The following is a 21,538-nucleotide window of genomic DNA, read 5'->3' on the forward strand; positions in this document are numbered from 1 at the left end:
AGTTCCCTGGCTCTGGATAAGTTTTGCATTAGCCATGCACAACTGTGAATTAAATTTCCTTTCTAATTTTGCTTTTTCACTTGAAGAGCTCTTCTACTTCCCAATATTTACAGACTTTAGACACAAACATCTCTCTCTCTGTGCAGCTTCCATGCATGAATTAGAACCAACATCTTGATAGGTTCCAACCCAAAAGATAACCTTCATGAAGAATCTGAAAGGTTGGGTTTTTTAGCCATCTGATCTATGTATTCTTTTTTTTTTTTTATGGTTTTTCCTCTTCAAGTTTTTGAAGCCTACCCCCCAAAAGTAATATAGAGCTTTTATTTCAGAAAAATAAATAAAGATAACATGGGCATGATCATCTTAAAATGAGACTTAGCATGATCTGTGTGTACCTATTTGTGTTTTTTTTTTTCCTTTCAATTTTAATATTATAGATGTATTTTTGTTGTGATTGTTTGAAGATGGAAAGAAGGAAGTAATTGTAGTTCTCTAATTTGCTTTCTTCAGGGATAAGAAATACATTTGGGGATTACAATAGAAGGAAAAAGATGATGCCGTGGGAAGCTCGTTGTTTACTGATTATTCTGTTAGGTTTTTCTGGCAAAATATTCAGTTATGTCAAAGTTCAGCAGCCTCAAAGGCTTCTTTTGGATACCGATGTTGATGTGGATGATATCTTTGCTCTTTTGTATCTACTGAAACAGAACACATCGGAGATCAAATTAGAGGTTCTCGTTCTCTCTCTCTCTCTCTCTCTCTCTCTCTCTCTCTCTCTCTCTCTCTATATATATATATATATATATATATATATATATATGTGTGTGTGTGTGTGTGTGTGTCCTGTGTTCTGAAATATGGGCTTCAAAGGCCCAATTTAGCCAATCTTGAACCAAATGGGTTGGGCATGGACAGCCCATTTCCATTTTCTCTTTCTCAAGTGAATCCCCTACAGGTCCTTCTCTCTCATGGATCCGGTTCCTCTCCAGGGAGTGCCCAGTTAGGCATACAATGGCGCTGGGCTTCTAGGCACGTCTGGATGCACATCAGGCACACATCCCTGCGGCAAATTATCTCCTCCAGTTCCTTGCCCGACCCAGTTCCCCAATGCCTCCAATAGGGTTTGAGTAGATCCCACCCGGGCAAAGTTTCGGGCAGGGGTAGGGTGGTCATTGTGCCCCCCTCTCTTGTTAGGGGCACTGGGGAACTGGCCAGGCAGGGAAATGGAGGATATAAAGATCCCATCCCCGCGTGCCTAGCAGTCCATTGCTGTTGGATGCCTCACTAGGCACTCCCTAGGCGTCGGGGTCCCTAGAGAGGAGCCCAATGCCTCTCTCACTAGGGTGACTAAAAAGGGCTCTTTTTTCCGGGAAGACTAGAAAGCATGTCTACATGATATGATGCTCTTGACCATATGGATATTTAAAAAACGATTTAGATTGGCTACATATCAAATTTTAAGATTATATTCAACCATATGACTACCATGTATTGAAATATTCCCTTAAATTTCAATTGTCCATTTCTTTTTAGAAAAGTATCATTTTTCTATCAGATAATCAAATCCTTATTTTGTAACTTGGCCAACTATATTTCAATTAGTTCAAATTTGATATGTGATTAGAAGACCTTTGGTTCCACCTGTCCACAAAATTTCACTTCTATATATCCAATCTGTCGTGTGATAGATATTTGTGTTAGCCTATAGAAATATCTTTGATCTACTTAGACTAGAAAAACTTTATCCAAACAATATTGTCATTACTAGATTAGGAAAGATTTGTCTAAAAAAAAATATTAGTATTACTTGCAATTTAGAAGACATATATGGGTGCATCTATTTTACTGAGAACCTTTTTACCAAAAAAAAAATATTTTACTGAGAACTTTAAATCCATCTCATGTGGCAAATTTCGAGTTAAGGTTTTCTGGGAGAAGATAGGGCTGAGACTTTTGGTGTTCTTGAGAGATCTCCACTATTTTTTTCTTTCCATTACATAGTGAATCATCTTCAACTTCACCTATACGTGGACGTAACATATTACATTGATTTGTAAATCAAGTTAAATCTTTGTGTCATCTTTGCTTGAATCTAATTTGTTTCTTTTGAATAGTATTAATTTTCAAACAAGATTACATTCAGAAATATTGCAGGCTATCACAATCAGCACCAATTCGTGGACTGATGCTGGACATGCTGTGAACCACATATACGATATCCTCTACATGATGGATCGTGATGATATTGCAGTTGGAGTTGGAGGTGATGGTGGCATTTCCCCAAATGGTACTATACTCCCAAATGTTGGTGGATATCTTCCTATAATTGATCAGGTGCGCCAAGGTCTTTTCTGGAATAAATGTTGGTCTTTCATGGGACCCTTCTGACCCCTTGTGGGTCTGCTGTCCTGGTCCTTTCGTGGGTGTGTCCCTAATGGTCCCCTTTTGGGTCACCTCTAATCAGGTGCGCCAAAGACTCAGGATCTTATCTTAAGTTCCTATGTGATATCGATTCTAAACTAGAGATCCAAAACTGTTTATTAATGGATGAGACCATTTCTATGCAATGTTATAGTGTATAAAATTCTAAATTTTTTATCTAATTAAGCATACAAATAATCAAATATCCATTTATAACATAAAAATAATTAAATATTTATTATAAAGTATACAAACAACCAAATATCGATTCATTAGCATGGAAATAAAATTATGAACTAAAATACTTTCAAAAAAAATCTTCATTACTAATCATACTAATAAATCCAAAATCCAAATCACCAACACCAAATATTTATATGCAAGTTTTAAACGGGTCTTAACGATTTCGATTCCAAACTAGTTATTTGGTTCTGGAATCGTTTGGAGACCTGTCTCATTTATTAATGGGTTAAATACGCATAACCCCCTAAAATGCATCCAATATTCCTCATGCCCACCTAAGATCTAACAAGTCCACACACACCCCCTAAAAATTCCACGTACCAACCTACTTTACCCCCTAAAGCCATTTAAGTCCACACCAAGCGTTAAATGCTAGAAAATGACTAAATTATCTTTTCTTCTATTTTTTTTTTTTAATTTGAAAAGACCTAACTGCCCTGACCTATTTACTAAAATTTGAAAAGACCAAAATACCTTCATCTTCTCTAAATCATCATCTTCTTTTACAATGTAGATATCCAATACTACCACCACCACCACCATCACCATCACCACCGTGAAGCCCCACCGACAACACCACCTTCATTTTCCTGGAGCAAACCAGCAACAATACTAAATCATTGATAAAGTATTCCCAGTGGGAAACAATTATTTCCGATCATGCACACACCTATCGCTTCTCATCTGAAAGCCTCAGAAATCCTCTTGTCCAACAACGAAACCATCGTAATAAAGAAATAAAATAAAAGCTGACCTAACAGTTGATTCAAGGCGTATCTCCTGCTGCCCTCAGCCACCCGCAAGAAATACTTGAACAGAAGACCCTCTTTTCATCAGCAAAACCTCGAACTGAGATTGCAAGCAGGGGGAAACGAATTTGAGTTGACTATATAGAGGAAAGAGCTTCAATCAATTCAATCCAGTAGATCGAGCACCGGAGCAGACGAGGAAACGCAAAAGATATCCATCTTCCGACTAAGAAGTACAGATAAAAAGGGAGGAGACTGTGAGAAAAAAAATGACAATCACAGAGAAATTCGATAAATTTAAACACTACCAAGCAGTCTCTTTTCAATGTGTGACCCCTAAGATATGGCGAAGGAAGGGAGGGAGAAAAGGGAAAAAGCATAAAAGAGTCATAATTATAACGGGTAGAGAGAGAGAGAGAGAGAGATAGGAAACCGCCTGAAACATTTCAAAACCACTAAAAAAATTTCAGAGAAAAGAAGAGGGAGGTGGGGCTTCACGGTGGTGATGGTGGTGGTCGGTATCTAAAAGAACATGATGATTTGGGGAAGATGAGGGCATTTTGGTATTTTCAAATTTTAGCAAATAGGTCAAGCCGTCAAGGCAATTAGGATTTTTAGAAAAAAAATAGAAGAAAGGGTAGTTTGGTTATTTTTTAGCATTTAACATTTTAACGCCTATTGTGGACTTAAATGGCTTTAGGGGGTAAAGTAAGGGTGGTACGCGGAATTTTCAGGGGGTGCGTGTGGACTTGTCAGAACCTTAAGGAGGCATGAGGAATATTGGGTGCATTTTAGGGGGTATGCATATTTAACCCTATATTAATAGATTCCAAAATTCAAATCCAAATGGGTGTGTCAGTGTCAACTCCAATTCTTATGGGTCAATGCCAATCCAATTCCTGATTCCCGATTCTAGTCATAAATGGACGCCCTTAACCCTCATAGCTAATTGTTTAGGGTTAGCACATTTTGGTGTCTGTTGCACATCAGTGACCTCCGGCTTCCTCATGTTTATTTAAAATCCGATCCAACTTCCTCATGTTTTGGAATCGGTTTCCCCTCCAATTTGCTGAAGCTTCAAATCATCCAATTCCTCACATAGGAGTGGAAATGACCACCCTACCCTTGCCTGAACACACTGCCCAAGGTGGGGTAGGATGGTCATTTCTACTCCTATGTGAGGAATTGGAGGGGGCAGCGAATTGGAGGTGATAATTATTCCATGTTTTGCTCCCTTACTAATACAATGTTTGTATCTTATATGTATGAGATTTTCTTAATGACACCCTTTAAGGTGTCAAATTATTTGTGATCTTCTTTATCTTTTTAAAATGACATAAATTTTTTTAGTGAGGATAATAGTATCATTTCACAACTGCACTCGAAAAATGTGTATAATAATGACATCTTTTGATAATGACATAATGATACGTAACTTTCATATTTTTTGAATATCCTTTTATACTCATATCTTAAATAACTTTTGGGAATAAAACAAGGGGTAATTAAAAGGTGTCTTAAGTTCTATTCTAAGTATACCTAAAGTGGTCTCTCTCTCTCTCTCTCTACCACCGAATTCTAATCCCACCAACCTATCATAGATGTCCATTAGTGCCCAATCTAGGTGGCCGCCCAGAGATTCCTTTCCTCCAAGCCTTGTAAAACTGCATCCTTACTCTTACGATTAGGGCTGCAACAAGTTCGAATTGGGTCAGACATTTTAAAATCCCAGCCCAACCTTGAGTCCCCTTAGCTGGGTCCAGCCCCAGCAAGGCCCAACCTTGACATAGAGCCTGAAAAATCCAACTCTGAGACACCCTCAGGACCGGGCCAGGCTGACCCTGATTCGCCTTGACCATGGGGAGAGGGAAGGGAGATGCAGTGGTTGGTCTAGGCTGGGGAGAAGAAGACAGGGTCAAACTGGGCTGGACTGAGTTCAGTCCAAGGTCTCATCCCTGGCCCGCCCTCACGGCTAAGGTATCTCAGCTCAGGCCCTGTTCAACCATAGGGCGGGCTCAAGCTGACCAAGCCAAACTTACACCTCCTGCTTATGATATTGTCAAATGTAGGATAATATATAACTCATAAATGCACATTCATCAAACTATACTGCAACATCTATCCAATGGTTTTTCCCCTCATCTCATGATAGTTTTTTTCTTCAATTTTATTTTTTTAATTTTTTAGGGTGGGGCGTTTGTTTGGCCACTACAGTCGATTACACGCCGCTACTTGTAGAAGATGAGAATGGATTCAATCCTACATCAATAGTCAATAGATAGACTTTACCAATAGAGCCACTTAATGCACCTTCATTTCAAGACAACCTTCTTCTCTTATATATTTTCAATTCAAATGTCTTTAATTCTTTTTTCCGCTTTCAAAATTTTATTTAGCAAAATAAATGATGACTTCTACTTCAACGTGTATAAATAATTTCCACTCTAGTTTTTCATAACTCAATGCATATTAATGTGTGTAATTATTATTTGTGAAAAAGAACTGTTAGAAACCAGAACCTAACTAATCAGTAGAAGAGTGAAGGAGAAGAAGAAGAGAAGAAGAGGAGTTCCGAGAGAGAGAAGAGAAGCAGCCTAACAATGGGAAAAACTTGAATCTCTATCGTAGGAGCCAAACTTGTATTAAAATGAATTAATAAGATAGTTGGGGTTTACAATATTACCCCTAACCTCTACCAATAATACCCTTTACAACTTAAGGACATAAAACAAGAGAATTACAGATAAACCTGTATCCCTCAACTATAAGACCAAAATACCCCTAATTCTCAACACTCCCCCTCAAGCTGGAGCATACAAGTCACCCATGCTCAGCTTATTACAACAGGTGCGAAAACTAGGGGCAAACAAGGACTTAGTGAAAACATCAGCCAGCTGATCCGAAGATGAAACAAACAGAGTCTCAACCAGCTTCTTCAATACAGCATCGCGAACAAAGTGATAGTTCAGCTCAATGTGTATATAGCAGCTTGGTTATCATAATACATCTTCATCGGTGTAGGCACAGAAAAACCCATCTCAAGAAGAAGAGACTTGAGCCACATTAACTCTGCAGTAGTGTGAGCCATAGCCCTATACTCTGCCTCACTCGACCGAGCAATAGTAGGTTGTTTCTTACTCCGCCACGAAACCAGATTTCCTCCAACAAAAGTACAATTTCTAGTAGTGGACCAACGATCACTTGTCGATCCAACCCAATCAGCATCGGAATAAGCAACCAAATCCATATGACGATTAGGGCAGTAAATCAACCCTTGACTAGGAGCACCCTTCAAATAACGAAGAACTCGGGCAATAGCATCCCAATGAGCTTTTGTGGAGTCTACATGAACTGACTCAGCATACCAACAACAAAAGAAATGTTTGGTCTGGTAATAGTAAGATAGATCAGCTTACCAACCAAACTTCTATATTAGTGCACATCCTTGAGAGGATCACCATCTTTTACCCCAAACTTCTGATGAGGATCCATAGGAATGTCCATAGGTTTCTAAGCAAGCATACCAGTGTCAGACAAAAGGACTAGAATATACTTCCTTTGGGATAGGCTAATGCCTTTATTGCTCCTCACAACTTTAATGCCAGGAAAGTAGTGAAGATTACCAAGATCCTTGGTCTGAAAATGCTTCTATAAATAAGTTTTAACCTTGGCAATGCCTACCACATCATCACCAGAAACTATAATATCAGCAACGTACACAACCAAGACAACCAACTTGCCTCCATGGCGACGAATAAAAATAGAGTGATCAAAGTAGCACTGAGAAAACCCACATGACAATACTGTAGCATTGAACTTCTTAAACCATGCTCTGGGTGACTGTTTGAGACCATAGATTGCATTTCTTAATTTGCACACCTTAGTTCTGTTCTCCCCCTGATAAACATACCCTGGAGGTTGCTCCATATAAACTTCCTCATGAAGGTCACCATACAAAAAGGCATTTTTAATGTTAAGTTGAAACAATGGCCAATCAAAGTTTATAGCTAGAGATATGAGCAAACGAATAGAATTCAACCGAGCAACAGGGGAGAAAGTCTCATAATAGTCAACATCATAGGTTTGGGTATACCTCTTGGCAACCAGACTGGCTTTGAGCTGCTCAACAGAGCCATCCGGAAGGTATTTGATGGTGTAAACCCAGCGACACTTAACAAGATCCTTACTAGGTGGCATATTAGCCAAACTCTAAGTGTGACAAGATAAGAGAGCATCCATTTCCACATCTATGGCCTTTTTCCAACCAGGAAGGCGAAGATCCTTAGTATGACCTTTGGGAATGGGGTTGGCAGACAACGACAAGGCAAAATTATGAGCAGATGATAGTAAGTGAGCAAAAGATACATACTTATCAATAGAATACACAATATTGAACTTTTGGGTGCAGGAACGAGTACCTTTGCACTTGGTGATTGGTAAGTCATTGGTCAACAAGGAAGGTGGAGCTTCACTCGAGGAGGGAGCTGGTAAAGGAGGTGAAATGGTCGGAGCCTGTGGAACCTCCTCCTCTGGTGATGCCCTATTCTGTTATTGATAAACTTGTAAAGGTGGAGAGAACGAAACCAAGACTGGAATTGGAGGAGTAACTACAGGCCACTCATGCCCATAAACAGAGGAAGACGAAGTAAAATAAGAACTATCCTCAAAAAATGTGACATCAGCACTTATGAAATATCTCTGGGTGACAGGGTCATATTATTTTTCCCCTTTCTAGGTACAAGAATAACCAAGAAAAACACTTAGTAGATCTGGGAGAGAATTTATCAGAGGTGACATGTAGATTTTGAACAAAACAGGTACACCCAAAAACACGAGGAGGTAGCCAAAAAATAGGTTGATCAGGAAAAACAACAGAAAATGGAGCCTGGTCAGATAAAACAAATGAAGGCATACGATTAATCAAGTAACACGCAGTAAGCACTCCTTCACACTAAAATTGCTTTGGAACATTATGGTGCGAGCAACCTCAAGTAAATGTCTATTCTTACGTTCCGCCACTCCATTTTGTTGTGGGGTGTAGGAACAACTAATCTGATGAATCATACCATGACCAACACAAAATGTAGAAATCTCATTTTGAACATACTCCAAAGCATTATTAGAACGAAAAATCTTAATAGACATGCCAAATTGAGTTTTGATTTTATTATAAAAATTTTGGAATACAGAGAGAAATTCAAAGCGATCATTCAAGAGGTATAACCATGTAAAGCGGGAATAGTCATCCACAAATGTAACAAAATACATAAAACCACTCCTATTCCTAACACGACAAGGACCCCAAATATCCGAATGGATTAAAGAAAATAAAGATGAACTACGAGCTACAGAGCGAGATGGGAAGGAGGCACGATGATGCTTTCCCAACTCACAGGCTTCACACTCTAACCTAGCCACGGACCGAAAGGAAGGAAATAAAAACTTTAACCTAGCTAGTGACAAATGACCTAACTGACAATGCCACTAGAAAGGAGAGACTCCACCAACAGAAGCAGCAGCAATAGAAGAGGTAGTCGCACCATGGTCAAGGTAGTACAACCAGTCCTTTTCACACCCTCCACCAATCGTCTTCCTCGTGTGAAGATTTTGAAAAACACAATGTATAGGAAAAAATGTCACAGAACAATGTAAGACTTTAGTTAATTGACTTACGGAAAGAAGATTCAAAGGTAATTGAGGAGCATGCAACACAGAGGATAGGTTAAGGGAGGAAGTAAGAGACACAGTACCATGCCCAGAAATAGGGGCTGAGGAACCATTTGCAAGAATAACAGGAGAAGACTATTGAGTATGCGAATAAGATGTAAACAAGGATGACTCACCAGTCATATGAGCAGAAGCCCCAGAGTCAATAATCCAGGGTAGAGTAGTAGTGGTAAAGAAGGCAGGTGTACCTACATGGGCCAGAGTAGCAGAAGAAGAGGACGCCTCGGTGGATGTGTGACTAGATGCCTCTAGGTTTTGTAAATGCCGTAAGATCTGGGAGAGATCATCGCGGTGAGAAGTAATAGGAGAACTACCACCCATCATCGAAACCTATGTAGAATCACTATGGGGAGAACCATCATTACCCCCATCTGTCACTGCATGATTGGCCGACTGAGGAGCCCAATCTGGCTTATAATGCTTGTCCCAATAGAAATCCACAGTGTGACCACTCTTACCACAATAAGTACACTTCCGAGAAGATCTGTCACCTAATGGACCACCACTACTGCGACCACCATTCCCGTGGCCTCGCCTGGAACTACGACCACAACTGCGACCACGACCAGCAATAAAAGCTGAGTTCTCCTTGGGAATCGAATCAGGATTCTCAGTAGAGAAAATACGATGAAGACGAGAGAATGTATCAGTAAGTGTGGGGACAAACTCACCAGCCAAAATATGACCCTTAACGGACTTCAAATCAGGATCCAATCAAGCCAGAATTTTGGAAACAAAGAACTCATTTCGTTGTGCCTTAAGCTTGTCTATGTCAGTGGAGAGAGGCTGAAAAACATTTAGTTCCTCAACAAGACCTTTGAATCAGCTAAAATAGTCTTGGAGAGGCTTGTTGGATTGATGAAGTTGAAAAAAAATTTTATACAGATCATAGACACGATTCATGTTCTTCTCCTGAGAATAGGTGTCTTGCAAATCATCCAAGACACCTTTAGCAAGGATGTGAAACATTACATTAGTAACAATGTTAGGTTCTATGCTGTTCCATAACCATATTAAGATAACAACATTTTCTTGCATCCAATCCTCATAAGTAGGGGAATTAGTGGCAGGAGGGTCTGAAGTAATATACTTGAGTTTCATTTTGACCATAATGTATACTTTCATAGCTTGGGCCCACAATAAATAATTCAAACTTCCTTTGAGCTTAACGGAGGTGATAGTGACATTCACTGTCTTAGCCGAAGAAGTAACAACAGGAGTAGTTTTATTTTCCCCCATAATTCCAACAACCAATAAACAAAATAGTCGGCAAGGATTCTTGACAAAAGAAATCCAAATAGCAGGCAGCAAACACTAGACTTGCAACAAAGGCCTCAAGCAGAAAATAATAGCGTTTAATGTTTAGCCCACAAGATAGTAATAGGGACCAGCAAAGGTAACAAGAAGAACCACCAACCAAACAACCACAGAAAAATAATTACAGCAACAAGAAATCGACTAGAGGCAGGGTTTTGGAAGATCACCACGATAAAGTATAGAGAGCCAGCCGCCAATTATAGCAGAATAATAACAAAGAAGACCAATATCCAACCTGGAACTAGAAGCAACAACTAGGGCTTGAAGAAGAAACCTATCGGGCTCAAGAACACATCCCTGAAATTCTTGTCGATGTGAAAACCAGAGCAGGATCAAAAGGAGGCCTCTAAACCATCAATAATACACCATCCACCAAAGAAAACAGATCGTAAATCACAATAAGGGAATAATACTGAAAGCAGTCAGCAACCATTGGAAGCAGCAGTTTTCAACACTGAAGAGTAGCTTTATCGATTTCTCAACATAGAAACCTAGTTCTATTAATTGCAGAAAATAGTGATTGCTTCATTCTCCAATCGATTCTTCAAGGTCAATCTTCAGAACACCAACAAACCATCACAAACTAGTACTCCATTCATATAAAAGGAGTCTTCAGTCTATCAACAAAAAGAAGCAGCTAATGGTGGTTGCATAGCAGAAAACTAAAAACTGATAAGGAGATCAGCAGAACATGATTAGTGGAGACTCTTCTACTAATTAGTATGGCTCTGATACCATGTTAGAAACCATAACCTAACTAATCAATAGAAGAGTGAAGGAGAAGAAGAAGAAAAGAAAAGAAGGAGTTCCAAGAGAGAGAAGAGAAGCAGCCTAACGATGGGAAAAACTTGAATCCCTATCGTAGAAGCCAAATTTGTATTAAAAGTCAATTAACCTTTTGGGATTGGTGTGTGGTTTGTGTGATTACACTTTCATAACAATAAAAAAGAAGATAGTTGGGGCTTACAATATTACCCCTAACCTCTACCAATAACACTCTTACAACTTAAGGACATAAAATAAGAGAATTCTAAATAAACCCATATCCCTCAACTATAAGACCAAAATACCCCTAATTCTCAACAAGAACTTTGTCTGGTCATGTGGATCCTACGTCCAAACATAGGAGCGCATGAAATTATCATCCTGCCCCCTATAAAATAAAAAATGTCACCTATGTTGATGTCCCTACGCAAGCACTCATTGCCCCCACGTTGGTGCAAAGGCTACGTGACCAGACAACGATCTCTGGTCATTATTATTATTAGTTTTTTTTTTTTTTTTATAGGGTATGTCAACAACAGGAGGTTGTCGATACAGACAAGCTATTTCTGGACGGCTACATATAAATACTAATAATGGCATGCGTAAAGGTTTTCTTCCTCAGGTATGAAATTTTGTTAGTCATTACTGGTATCTCAAAGAAATTTTTTTTTTTTTTACTAGAAATAAACTTCAAATTAAGTTTGACAAGTATATGCCTAATCCTTTTATTTCATTTTATTATTATTATTATTATTTTTTAGAATTTCAATTATATGTCAAATTGATACAATCTAATTTTATTTTAATGCCAAAGCCTATATATATTTCTCAATAATTTACTGTTAAAAATTTTTCATCCCATAATCACATCTTCTTATCCAATGAAATTGATGTATTTTATGATTACCACACACGCACACACATAAAAAAAGGAGATCTAAAGGAGAGGAGAATTTCTCCATTCGATTCCAACACACTTATATATGAATTTCTATATAATACTAAAGTATATGAATAACATTATTACCTATTGGGTTCAACTTGTTGTCATCAAAGTAGTGAGGAAGAAAAGTGGTGAATTGAAAAGTTATAACCTTCTTTTCATTGTCCATTATCTTATTCCCAAAAGCTATTTAAGACAGGAGGGAGAAAGAACAAAAAGGTTTTCAAATAAGTTAAAAGTGATTTATATTATGAGCTGTCATTATTCTATGTGAAATGACAGGATTTGCTCTTATTGAGAAAATAAAATGTATTATCATAAAAGGGCAAAACAGTATGGTTACTATCTTTTTTTCACCAACTTTGATTATAAGAATATTTTCCCCTTACTTAAATACATACTCTAAACTCTCCCACTCGAGTTTGACCATATATATATTACTTGTGCTCAGTTTAGAACAAATCATATAAAAAGCACCTCTTAAAGGAACTTCTATAAAAGTTATCATTTAGCTAATTGAGGAGTTGAAAAAAAGAACATATGATCTTACACATGATAAAATATTCAATATATTGACAGTTGACCTCAATATGTTTGCTCTTTTCATGAAAATTGAGTTGCTAGTAACATGGTAGCTTTGTTACAATATGATGTTTTTGTTCATAAAAAACCTAAGTTCTTGTATGAGAGACTTCAACCACATTAGTTCACACATTATATAAATCATTGCTCAATAAATAGTCCCTTCCCTTGATTTGTCCTTAATTTGTAATTGTCTTCTTACTCGTCTTTGTCTCAAGTTCCACATACAAAAATTTCTATTTTTTTAAGGGAGGGGGCAGGGAGGGGATTTGGGGTGGGGGTCTATGTGAAAGTATGTGCATGCATGAATATGGAAAAATTATCCTCTCAGGTTCTCTGTCAGGTACAGTTCCCTAGTGCCTCTAATAAGAGGGCGGTAGACTCCACCCGGGCAGTGTGTTAGAGCAGGGGGTGAGGTGGTCATTTTTGCCCCCTATGAGATGAACCGAACGAACTGTATCGGACCCGAAACCTAAGAGGATAAACAACCATGAATATGTGTGTGTCATTAATGCATTTGATGGTGGAAAGCAGGGGACACAGAAGTATTCTCCTCTTCAGCAACCAACTATACAACAAGTGATGATTGATACAATATCAAAAGGCCCAATATCTATATTTCTCCTTGGAAGCCATACAAATTTTGCCATTTTCCTTATGAGTAATCCTCATTTGAAGAAAAATATCAAACACATCTATGTGATGGGTGGTGGTGTGAGATCAAAGAATCCAACAGGTTGTTGCCCAAAGAATGCAAGCTCATCATCTTGCAAGCTTACACAATGTGGAAACCGTGGTAATTTGGTTTTTGGTTATTCTAGCAATCCATATGCAGAGTTCAATATGTTTTCAGATCCTTTTGCAGCATACCAGGTAATAAATTGAATTTCTTTTATTGTTTCATTTCACTTTCAGTTAGGTTAGTGTTAACTCATTAAGTAGCCTTCTCTTTTGTTTTCTCTTCGATTTTTCCTTATAGCTTGATTCAGCTGTAGAAATTGGTTGTTGTTTTGTTGGGGAGATTTCTCTTTTGTTTTTATCCTTTTTTCTTCTCCTTTCTTCTTTATTATTATTCTTTTCTCTAATTTTTTTTGGGAGGAGGGGGGGGAGATTTTCTTGGTTTCATTGAATATATTAATCATCCATAACAAAAAAAAAAACGTTAAATCACTTTCAGCGTTGTATGTCTAATAAGGATTTTAATCTTGTTGATACATATCTTTTTAATGTAGGTTTTCCATTCTAGAATTCCTATCACCCTCATTCCCTTGGATGCAACAAATACTATCCCTATAAATGAGAATTTTTTCACTGAATTTAAACATAGACAACATACATATGAGGCACAATATAGCTTCATGACCTTGAAGATAATTCGTGATACTTGGTTCGACGATCAATTCTATACGGTAACTCATTTTGTGATGGTATTGAATTATATTTCTTCTAGTAAATATCATTGACCAAAATAATTTTGAAAAGTTTGAATCATGTGACTAAAATAACAAATGCACTATTATTTGTTTTAGTGATCAAAATCAATTCCCTAATATCCTTTTGCAGAGCTATTTCATGTGGGATCTCTTTGCAGCTGGTGTAGTTGCATCAATAATGTGTAACCTGCATAAGAATAATGGAGAAAATGAATTTGCTGAGATGAAATATATGAATATAACTGTAGTTACTTCAAATAAACCTTATGGAATATCTGATGGCTCAAATCCATTCTTTGATGGCTTTTCAATTCCAAAGTTTAATTTGAAAAAGAATGGAGTGCACAATGGTCATGTTCAAATGGGGCTTCAAGATCCATTTTGCCTTGTGAAGAATGCAAAAGGGAGATGTGAGGTATATGATTTATACAAGATAGAGATATTAAAAAAAATTACATTTTTTCTCATATGTGTTACCTAGTTTTACTGTATATATTTGTTAATTTAAATTAAACAAAATGAAACAGGATGGTTACACAAAAGAGGAAACAGGTCAAGAGTCTGTGCAAGTTCTTGTTGCTACAATGGCAAAACCAAATAAGGATATTGAAAGTACACTTGACAAAGAATTTTACAGAAGCTTTTTGGATGTAAGAAGTTCTTTGAGTTTATTTTCCAAGAATGTTTGAGTCTTTAACATTTTTTCTTCATAATGTATGCAATGATGATTACTACTGTTTTCTCTGTTTTGATTGCAGGTTTTAAACCTCCCTCAATATACTGGAAAATTTAATTTTACAAATCAATTTCCTTATTACAAAGAAGTTCTATACAAGCCTAATCTTGGAAGAAAAAAATTGGGAAAACCTATTATATTTGACATGGATATGAGTCTTGGAGATTTTCTTTCTCTCATCTATCTCCTTAAAGTATCTATAGAAATTATCAATCTCAAGGTAAAGTTTTTATCCTTTAACTGGTTTTACTAGTTCTAATGTTGCATCTTGACAAGTAATTTAACTAAATAGTATCTTCAACATGAACATGTGATTTACTAATTAATTCAAGGCATTATAGAAATAATAAGGACAAACAAGACTTAAGTGGGATTGAAGTATCTATGACCAATTACTAGAATTATCAAATCATTCTTCCACATGGTAAAAAGTAAGTGGACCACATAAAATGCATTTTTCATTAATAATAAAGTTTACTTATCATGTCCTCCTCTTTTGAGTCAAAGCTTTAATATGCATTGAAATTTAAGAATTTATACTTGGTTAAGGAAAATGCAACATCAAATAAATGTTGTTACTGATTTGAATGGTTATAGATTTTTACCAAGGAGGATGGATAATTTTCAAGTCAGTCTTAGATAGTTAAATTTAATTGTTGGCTAAGCGATTTCTCTCTCTAATGTATATAATTAATCTAATAGTTAACTTTTCAATTTAGAAATAAATTACCAAATTGTAAGTCCTAATTTAACCAGGACTTTGGTAGAAAGCAATGAATGACTTTTTTGTTTAAGTTAAACAGTCTTTCATTCTCGTAACAATGTGATCCTTCGAAAAAGATTACGTCGCATGGATTACTCTTATTTTCACTAAAGGAGTGGTCCATCTACATACCAATTATACAAAATGTTCAATCAAGTATTTTAGTATCAAAAATAAAAAACAAAAAACATCATAACATTAATGTTTTTTTCAATTTTTTTGTTATTTCCATTTGGTTGCAAAGAAAATAAAAGGAAACGATGTAAAATCAAATCAATGCAAAATAAAAAATGCTTGTAATCATTACTCACATTATGGTACAAATAATTCCAAAATATACTAAATTTGATTATTAAATTTCACTTTTGCAATTAAATTCTTTTAATCTAAAAAGTAATATCTGAAAAATACAATTATCGAATGTGATAAGAATTTTAAATATGTTATACAATCATGATTACTAAACTTTCTTTTTTTTCTTTTCAAAAGTGATTTCACTTCCCTTGACTTACACCAATCGAAGTCGATAACTTTAAATTTTCATCACTAGGGTATTTTCTATTTTAAAAAGTATTTGAATTTAAGTATTTCTAACTGTTTTTCATTGTTGACTTATTACACTAGCTAGGCAATATTTGTGAGTCCAATTGGATGGGCAAATACTGCAACAATAGATGTCATCTATGATGTATTGCACATGATGGGGCGTGATGACATCCCAATTGGTTTAGGAAATGTATTACCTATGGATGATCACCTAATCACAAATACTATTGATTGCAATTACATCAAAGCTATACCAAATGGTAGTGGTGGATTTTTGGATTCTGATACACTTTATGGGTTGGCTCGTGAGTTGCCACGAAGCCTTAGAAGGTAGTTCTCAAAACTCCTCTAATATTGATTATGAATGCATTTTTGTAGAGTTATTTTTAATTAAACTATAATAATTTTTATTTTTTTTTTAAATGGATACTTCTGACAGACATTTATTTTCTTTTGATATTAAAATTTATTGTTTAAATATTTAATACGGTAATATTGTCTTTTGTTATTTCATATTGAGAAAGTTTGAACTAAGTTTATTAAATAGAGTGTTGCCATTAGTTGTAACAAAAGCTGATAAAATTAAACTCTTCAAATTCTTTTAAAATTATATAATAGATTTTTTAGGTTAATTATTAATGATTGCTTAGTAGTACCTTTGAATGAGTTGAAGTGTCTATTAGTTCAAGGTAAATATTTAAACTAAATATTATGATTTGAATATTGATTTTATTTATAAAACTATATATCAGATTTATATTTCTAATTAAAATATGAAAGAATTTATGCTATGGGACTAGATTTTATGAAGCTTCCCATATATTCAATGATAAAACCTCTATACATACCATGTATATAATACTTGGAGATATGTGGTGCACAATTGTTCTTTAGGAGGGGCTTCATCAATAAGGTTTTCTATGAGATTAAATTTATACAAACCAAAACTGTTTAATTCATCCATAGTACTAAATTACATTCTCACAATTAATTGTTAATTGACATCATGTAAGACTAATAATAGATGAATCAAAATAACATATACTATCCATTTTAAGAGGTGTAGCATATATATAAGTATATGTTTTGATATTGTGTTTTACTTTTGAGTATACTTAGGGAAAAATTATGGATCACCTTTGTGGATGATCTTCTGAAATCACACTTGATAGCAAATACCTCTACTTCCATGATGATATGCAATTCTGACCATTGGATAGACAGGTCAAGATCAAGATTAGCCACATGTCAAATTTGTGCCTCAAATTCGATCATATAACCTTCTCACGTAATGGCATAATCCTCCATGTATGTCAATAAAGGGTATACCCAATGCACAAGGATGTACGTAGTCTTTTCCCTATTTTCACAGAGAGGCTATTTCTATACTCGAACCCATGACCACTTAGTCACAATGGAGCAACCTTTATTGTTGCACAATGTCCGTAATCCTCCATGTATGTCAATGCACCCCCTTTATAGTCACATGCACCCTCTAAGTAGTCTTGGATTTTTTTAATGATTTGTTTTGCCACCTAACCAACTTGGATTGAGCAAAAAAACTTGACATGACCAAGGAGCCCTGAATCATAAACATCCTCTGATAGGTGTTCCATAACATGTCCCTATAGTTATTGATGTAACTGAAAAATATGACTATTTATTAACAATAATATATAAGAAGAAAAGTTCTCTATGGGAGAGTGTACCGCCCATGCCCAGACACAGAAAGGGGGCGAAATGACCGCTCTACGCCCCATAAAAGGTGAAAATCCAGCCCCCATATATGATGCCAACGTGCACTCTCGTTGGTCACGCTCTCCCTCAGAGAATGTTGACCTTAAATATAAATTCACCAAATTAATAGATTTTATATTCTACCATCATATTAAGAAAATTCCACAAATGTCCTTATTTTCCATTGTCATACAAAAGATACATTGGTATGGCACTTTATCATGTTTTAAATGTTCTAGAATTTGGACCATGCGATGCCATTTCATTATTAAATTTTTTTCTTAAGATATCCATACTTTGTTCGATATTTGGAGCTATATTTCAGGTACACTGCAAAAAACTCTAAGAAATTTGGAGCTCCTAGAGATACTGATCATCCAGAATATAGACAACCATCAGCAATGGAAGTTTGGAAGTCTATTTTGGAGAGAATAGATCATAAACAGAAGATTACAGTACTGACTAATGGACCTTTAACTAATTTAGCAAACATTATTATATCAGAAAAGAATTTGAGCTCCATGATTCAGGTAAGGATTTTCTTGTGTTCTAAAGTTTTCATAGTTTTTTTACAAATATTTGAATGGATTAAAATTCTAAGCAAAATAAGGATTATACCCTAAAAAAGGGCAAAAGATTTCCTACTCCATGATGTATACAAGTGCCATTTGGAAGGGTGACGAGGTAATTCCAGAGGTAGGAATGATCTAGATTGGCCATGTTTTAGATTTCAGACTCAAATTCAATCATTTATCAGCCCATGCATGTATTTGCATGCATTCTCTTGGTAGTCCAAGTATTGATGTTTACCCTCCTAGTAATCCTATGCTCTATTTTGCCACTTAACCAATTCTATTTAGTATTACATTTGACATGTGAGTAGAAGACCTTGGGATCCATTTGTTCCCAAAATTTCAGCCGAATGTAATATACCAACTGCTAGATATTTGTGCCAGATTACCAAAAAAAACTCTTTTAGAGTCTGGACTCTTGAGTGTAGAAAGGGGGGTTCTTGTAAAATACTATACTCTTCAATTAAACTCAATGCCTAGTTTTTGAATATCTTTCTTCCGCGTGATTTATTTTTTGTCGTCTTTCATTGAAAATTCCATCATGAAGTACATGATCCCTTTTAGGCAAAAGTAATCTTAGCTTAGCAAGACTAGAAAAATTACCCGATGGAAGGGTGATGTGGGCAATTTTTTTTTTTTTTTTGGATGAATAAAAAATTATATTCAACGAAGCATGGATAAACTTTCCCCCCCAAATAAAAGGAGAAAGAACAAAAAGAACAAGGAAAGAAAAAGAAAACAAGGAGAAAGTTCCACAAAAGAACACCTGAAAAACCTACAGTCAAATCAAACTAAAGGGAGACCACCCAAAGAGGAACTAAAAGAGAAAAGCAGCCCCAAACAACCAATCACGCAATTACAAAGTTGACCTTCTTCCCATTAAGATTATAGGGAGGAATGGGAGGAACCACCCATCTCCCACTATGATTGGTTGGAGCAATGGAAGAAGCCGCCTTATCAATAATGCCTAAAACACTGCCATCCAATCTTGGAACTCCCCGAGTATTGTTGACTAGATCAGACCGAACGCCCCCCACAGGAGAGTTGCATCCCCAAACAACACCCTCAGAACCCACATCTACTTCATTGTCAAAAGTGCTCTGAGTCGGACTAACAACTCTATCATCTACAATAAACGAAATAGAACCTGAGATCACCAAATTCTTTCGATGTGGACATTTTTGACCATATGAATAGTTAGAAAATGGTTTAGATTGGCCATATGTCAACTGAAAGACTCCAGATTCATCCATATAAGATTCCAAATTCATCAATATACCCTCCCATGTATGGTGGGTTCCTTTGTATTTTAGCCATAATCCATTTCTTATTAGAAAAGCTTCACTTTTTCACTGGATTTTCAAAGCTTTATTTTGCGACTTTGCCAACTCCATTTTGGCTTAAACTTAACATTTAAACAAATGTCTTTGTGGTCTCCTTTGTTGATGCAATTTTAGCTCTGTCCAATTTATCACATGACCAAAATTTGTCTTAGTGTAGAAATATTCTCTAGACCTGCCGGAGTATAAAAACTAATCTCTCTATTTTATTTGGGAAAATGTTCTCTGCACTAGGGAGCCCAGACACATTGGGGTGGGTGAAATGACCAAAATGACGTGCCCACCCCCCTGAATGACCAAAATGACGTGCCCATCTCAGCCCATGTGTCTGGACGCAGCCTATGCCCCGTACACCCCATGTGTCTGGGCGCAGCCTATCCCACCCCATTTTATTTTTAGGGTGTGAATGGGCTAATTTAAGCATTTAAGCTACACCTGGCTGGGTGGGCTGGTTCTATTGCAAGTTCAACAGAAGATGGGCCCCACTTAATTTATTCCTATTCTTCTCATTGTGATTTTTTCCTTTTTCAGTACTATTCATTTGTTGTTTTGAAAATGGATTATTTGTGATCATGATTAAGAAAGAAGATTACTTTGATATTCATGAGCTATCACTTTACATAAATTAATTACTGTTATTAGTTGATAGGGAAATCTTCTAATATTATTTGTTGTTAAAAACATAAGTAATTAATTGATCTCAAGCTCTTTATTTTTAATCCCATTTAATATGCAGGATGTATATATAGTTGGGGGACACATTAGTTGTGGTGAAAGTGATGAAGGAAATGTCTTCACTATTCCTTCAAACAAATATTCAGAATTTAACATGTTCCTTGATCCTTTTGCTGCAAAGATAGTCTTTGAATCAGATCTCAATATCACACTCATTCCACTTGGGGTTCAACGACAAGTCAGTTCTTTCCCTAAGATTTTAGAAAAGTTGGAGGTTGTGAGGAGGAAGACACCTGAAGTTGTTTTTGCCCATCGCTTGCTCTCAAAGCTATACAGTTTGCAACAAAAGCATCATAGATACCATCATATGGTAAAGTAATGCATGCCCATTCATTTTTCTTTTACTAAGAGTTTATAAAATGGAGAGTAATGCCAATATCTTTGTCGCTTGATCATGTTTTTGTTGGGGTTTGATGTCTTGTATTCTGTCGTTTTCATAAGTGAGATGATTTCGAAGGGTCGTTGAGAGGCCTGAAGGAAGCAGCCCACCTTGTGCGTTAATTTAGGTTATTGGTGGGGCCTCGACGAACTAGTGGGTCCATGCAAGATTCGGGGGCAAAGTCCTAGAGATTTTTTATTTTTTTTTGGAGCTATATGGGTATTTCTAGGGGTGCAAGTTTGGCCCTGATGGCCCCAGTCTGCCTTGGCCCATCCTGAGCCCGAACAGGACCTGGGTTGAGATACCTTCACCCTGAGGGCAGGTCAAGGTTCGGAATTTTTGGCCCTACGTCAGGGACAAGCCGGGTTAGGGTTGAGGTCTCTGGCTGAGCCTGGCCCGGCCCAACCCAACCCTGTCTTCTTCTTTATGTTCTTCTCTTCTTCTTCTTCCTCTTCCTCTTCCTTTTCTTCCTTCTTTTTTTCTTCTTCTTCTTCTTTTTTTCTTCTTTCTTTCTTTCTTTCTTTCTTTCCTTCCTTCCCAGTCTGGC

The 21,538-nt window shown here is 36.5% G+C and overlaps 1 protein-coding gene across 1 annotated transcript in view; it reads left to right on the plus strand.

Moving 5' to 3' along the window:
• The first annotated feature begins 514 nt into the window (after positions 1-514).
• The window catches only part of LOC122646269, a 39,200-nt gene continuing 18,176 nt past the window's right edge, over positions 515-21,538 (plus strand). Inside the window, exons 1-11 of the mRNA XM_043839791.1 lie at positions 515-734; positions 2,158-2,337; positions 11,749-11,847; positions 13,285-13,623; positions 13,983-14,159; positions 14,314-14,598; positions 14,711-14,833; positions 14,942-15,139; positions 16,311-16,558; positions 18,291-18,495; positions 20,614-20,922. Of these exons, the coding sequence (XP_043695726.1) occupies positions 555-734; positions 2,158-2,337; positions 11,749-11,847; positions 13,285-13,623; positions 13,983-14,159; positions 14,314-14,598; positions 14,711-14,833; positions 14,942-15,139; positions 16,311-16,558; positions 18,291-18,495; positions 20,614-20,922 (2,343 nt within the window). The 5' untranslated portion in view covers positions 515-554. The remainder of the gene's footprint in view (positions 735-2,157; positions 2,338-11,748; positions 11,848-13,284; positions 13,624-13,982; positions 14,160-14,313; positions 14,599-14,710; positions 14,834-14,941; positions 15,140-16,310; positions 16,559-18,290; positions 18,496-20,613; positions 20,923-21,538) is intronic.

Source organism: Telopea speciosissima, chromosome 11 (genome assembly GCF_018873765.1).
Source record: "Telopea speciosissima isolate NSW1024214 ecotype Mountain lineage chromosome 11, Tspe_v1, whole genome shotgun sequence".
In the NCBI taxonomy this organism is placed as follows: domain Eukaryota; kingdom Viridiplantae; phylum Streptophyta; class Magnoliopsida; order Proteales; family Proteaceae; genus Telopea; species Telopea speciosissima.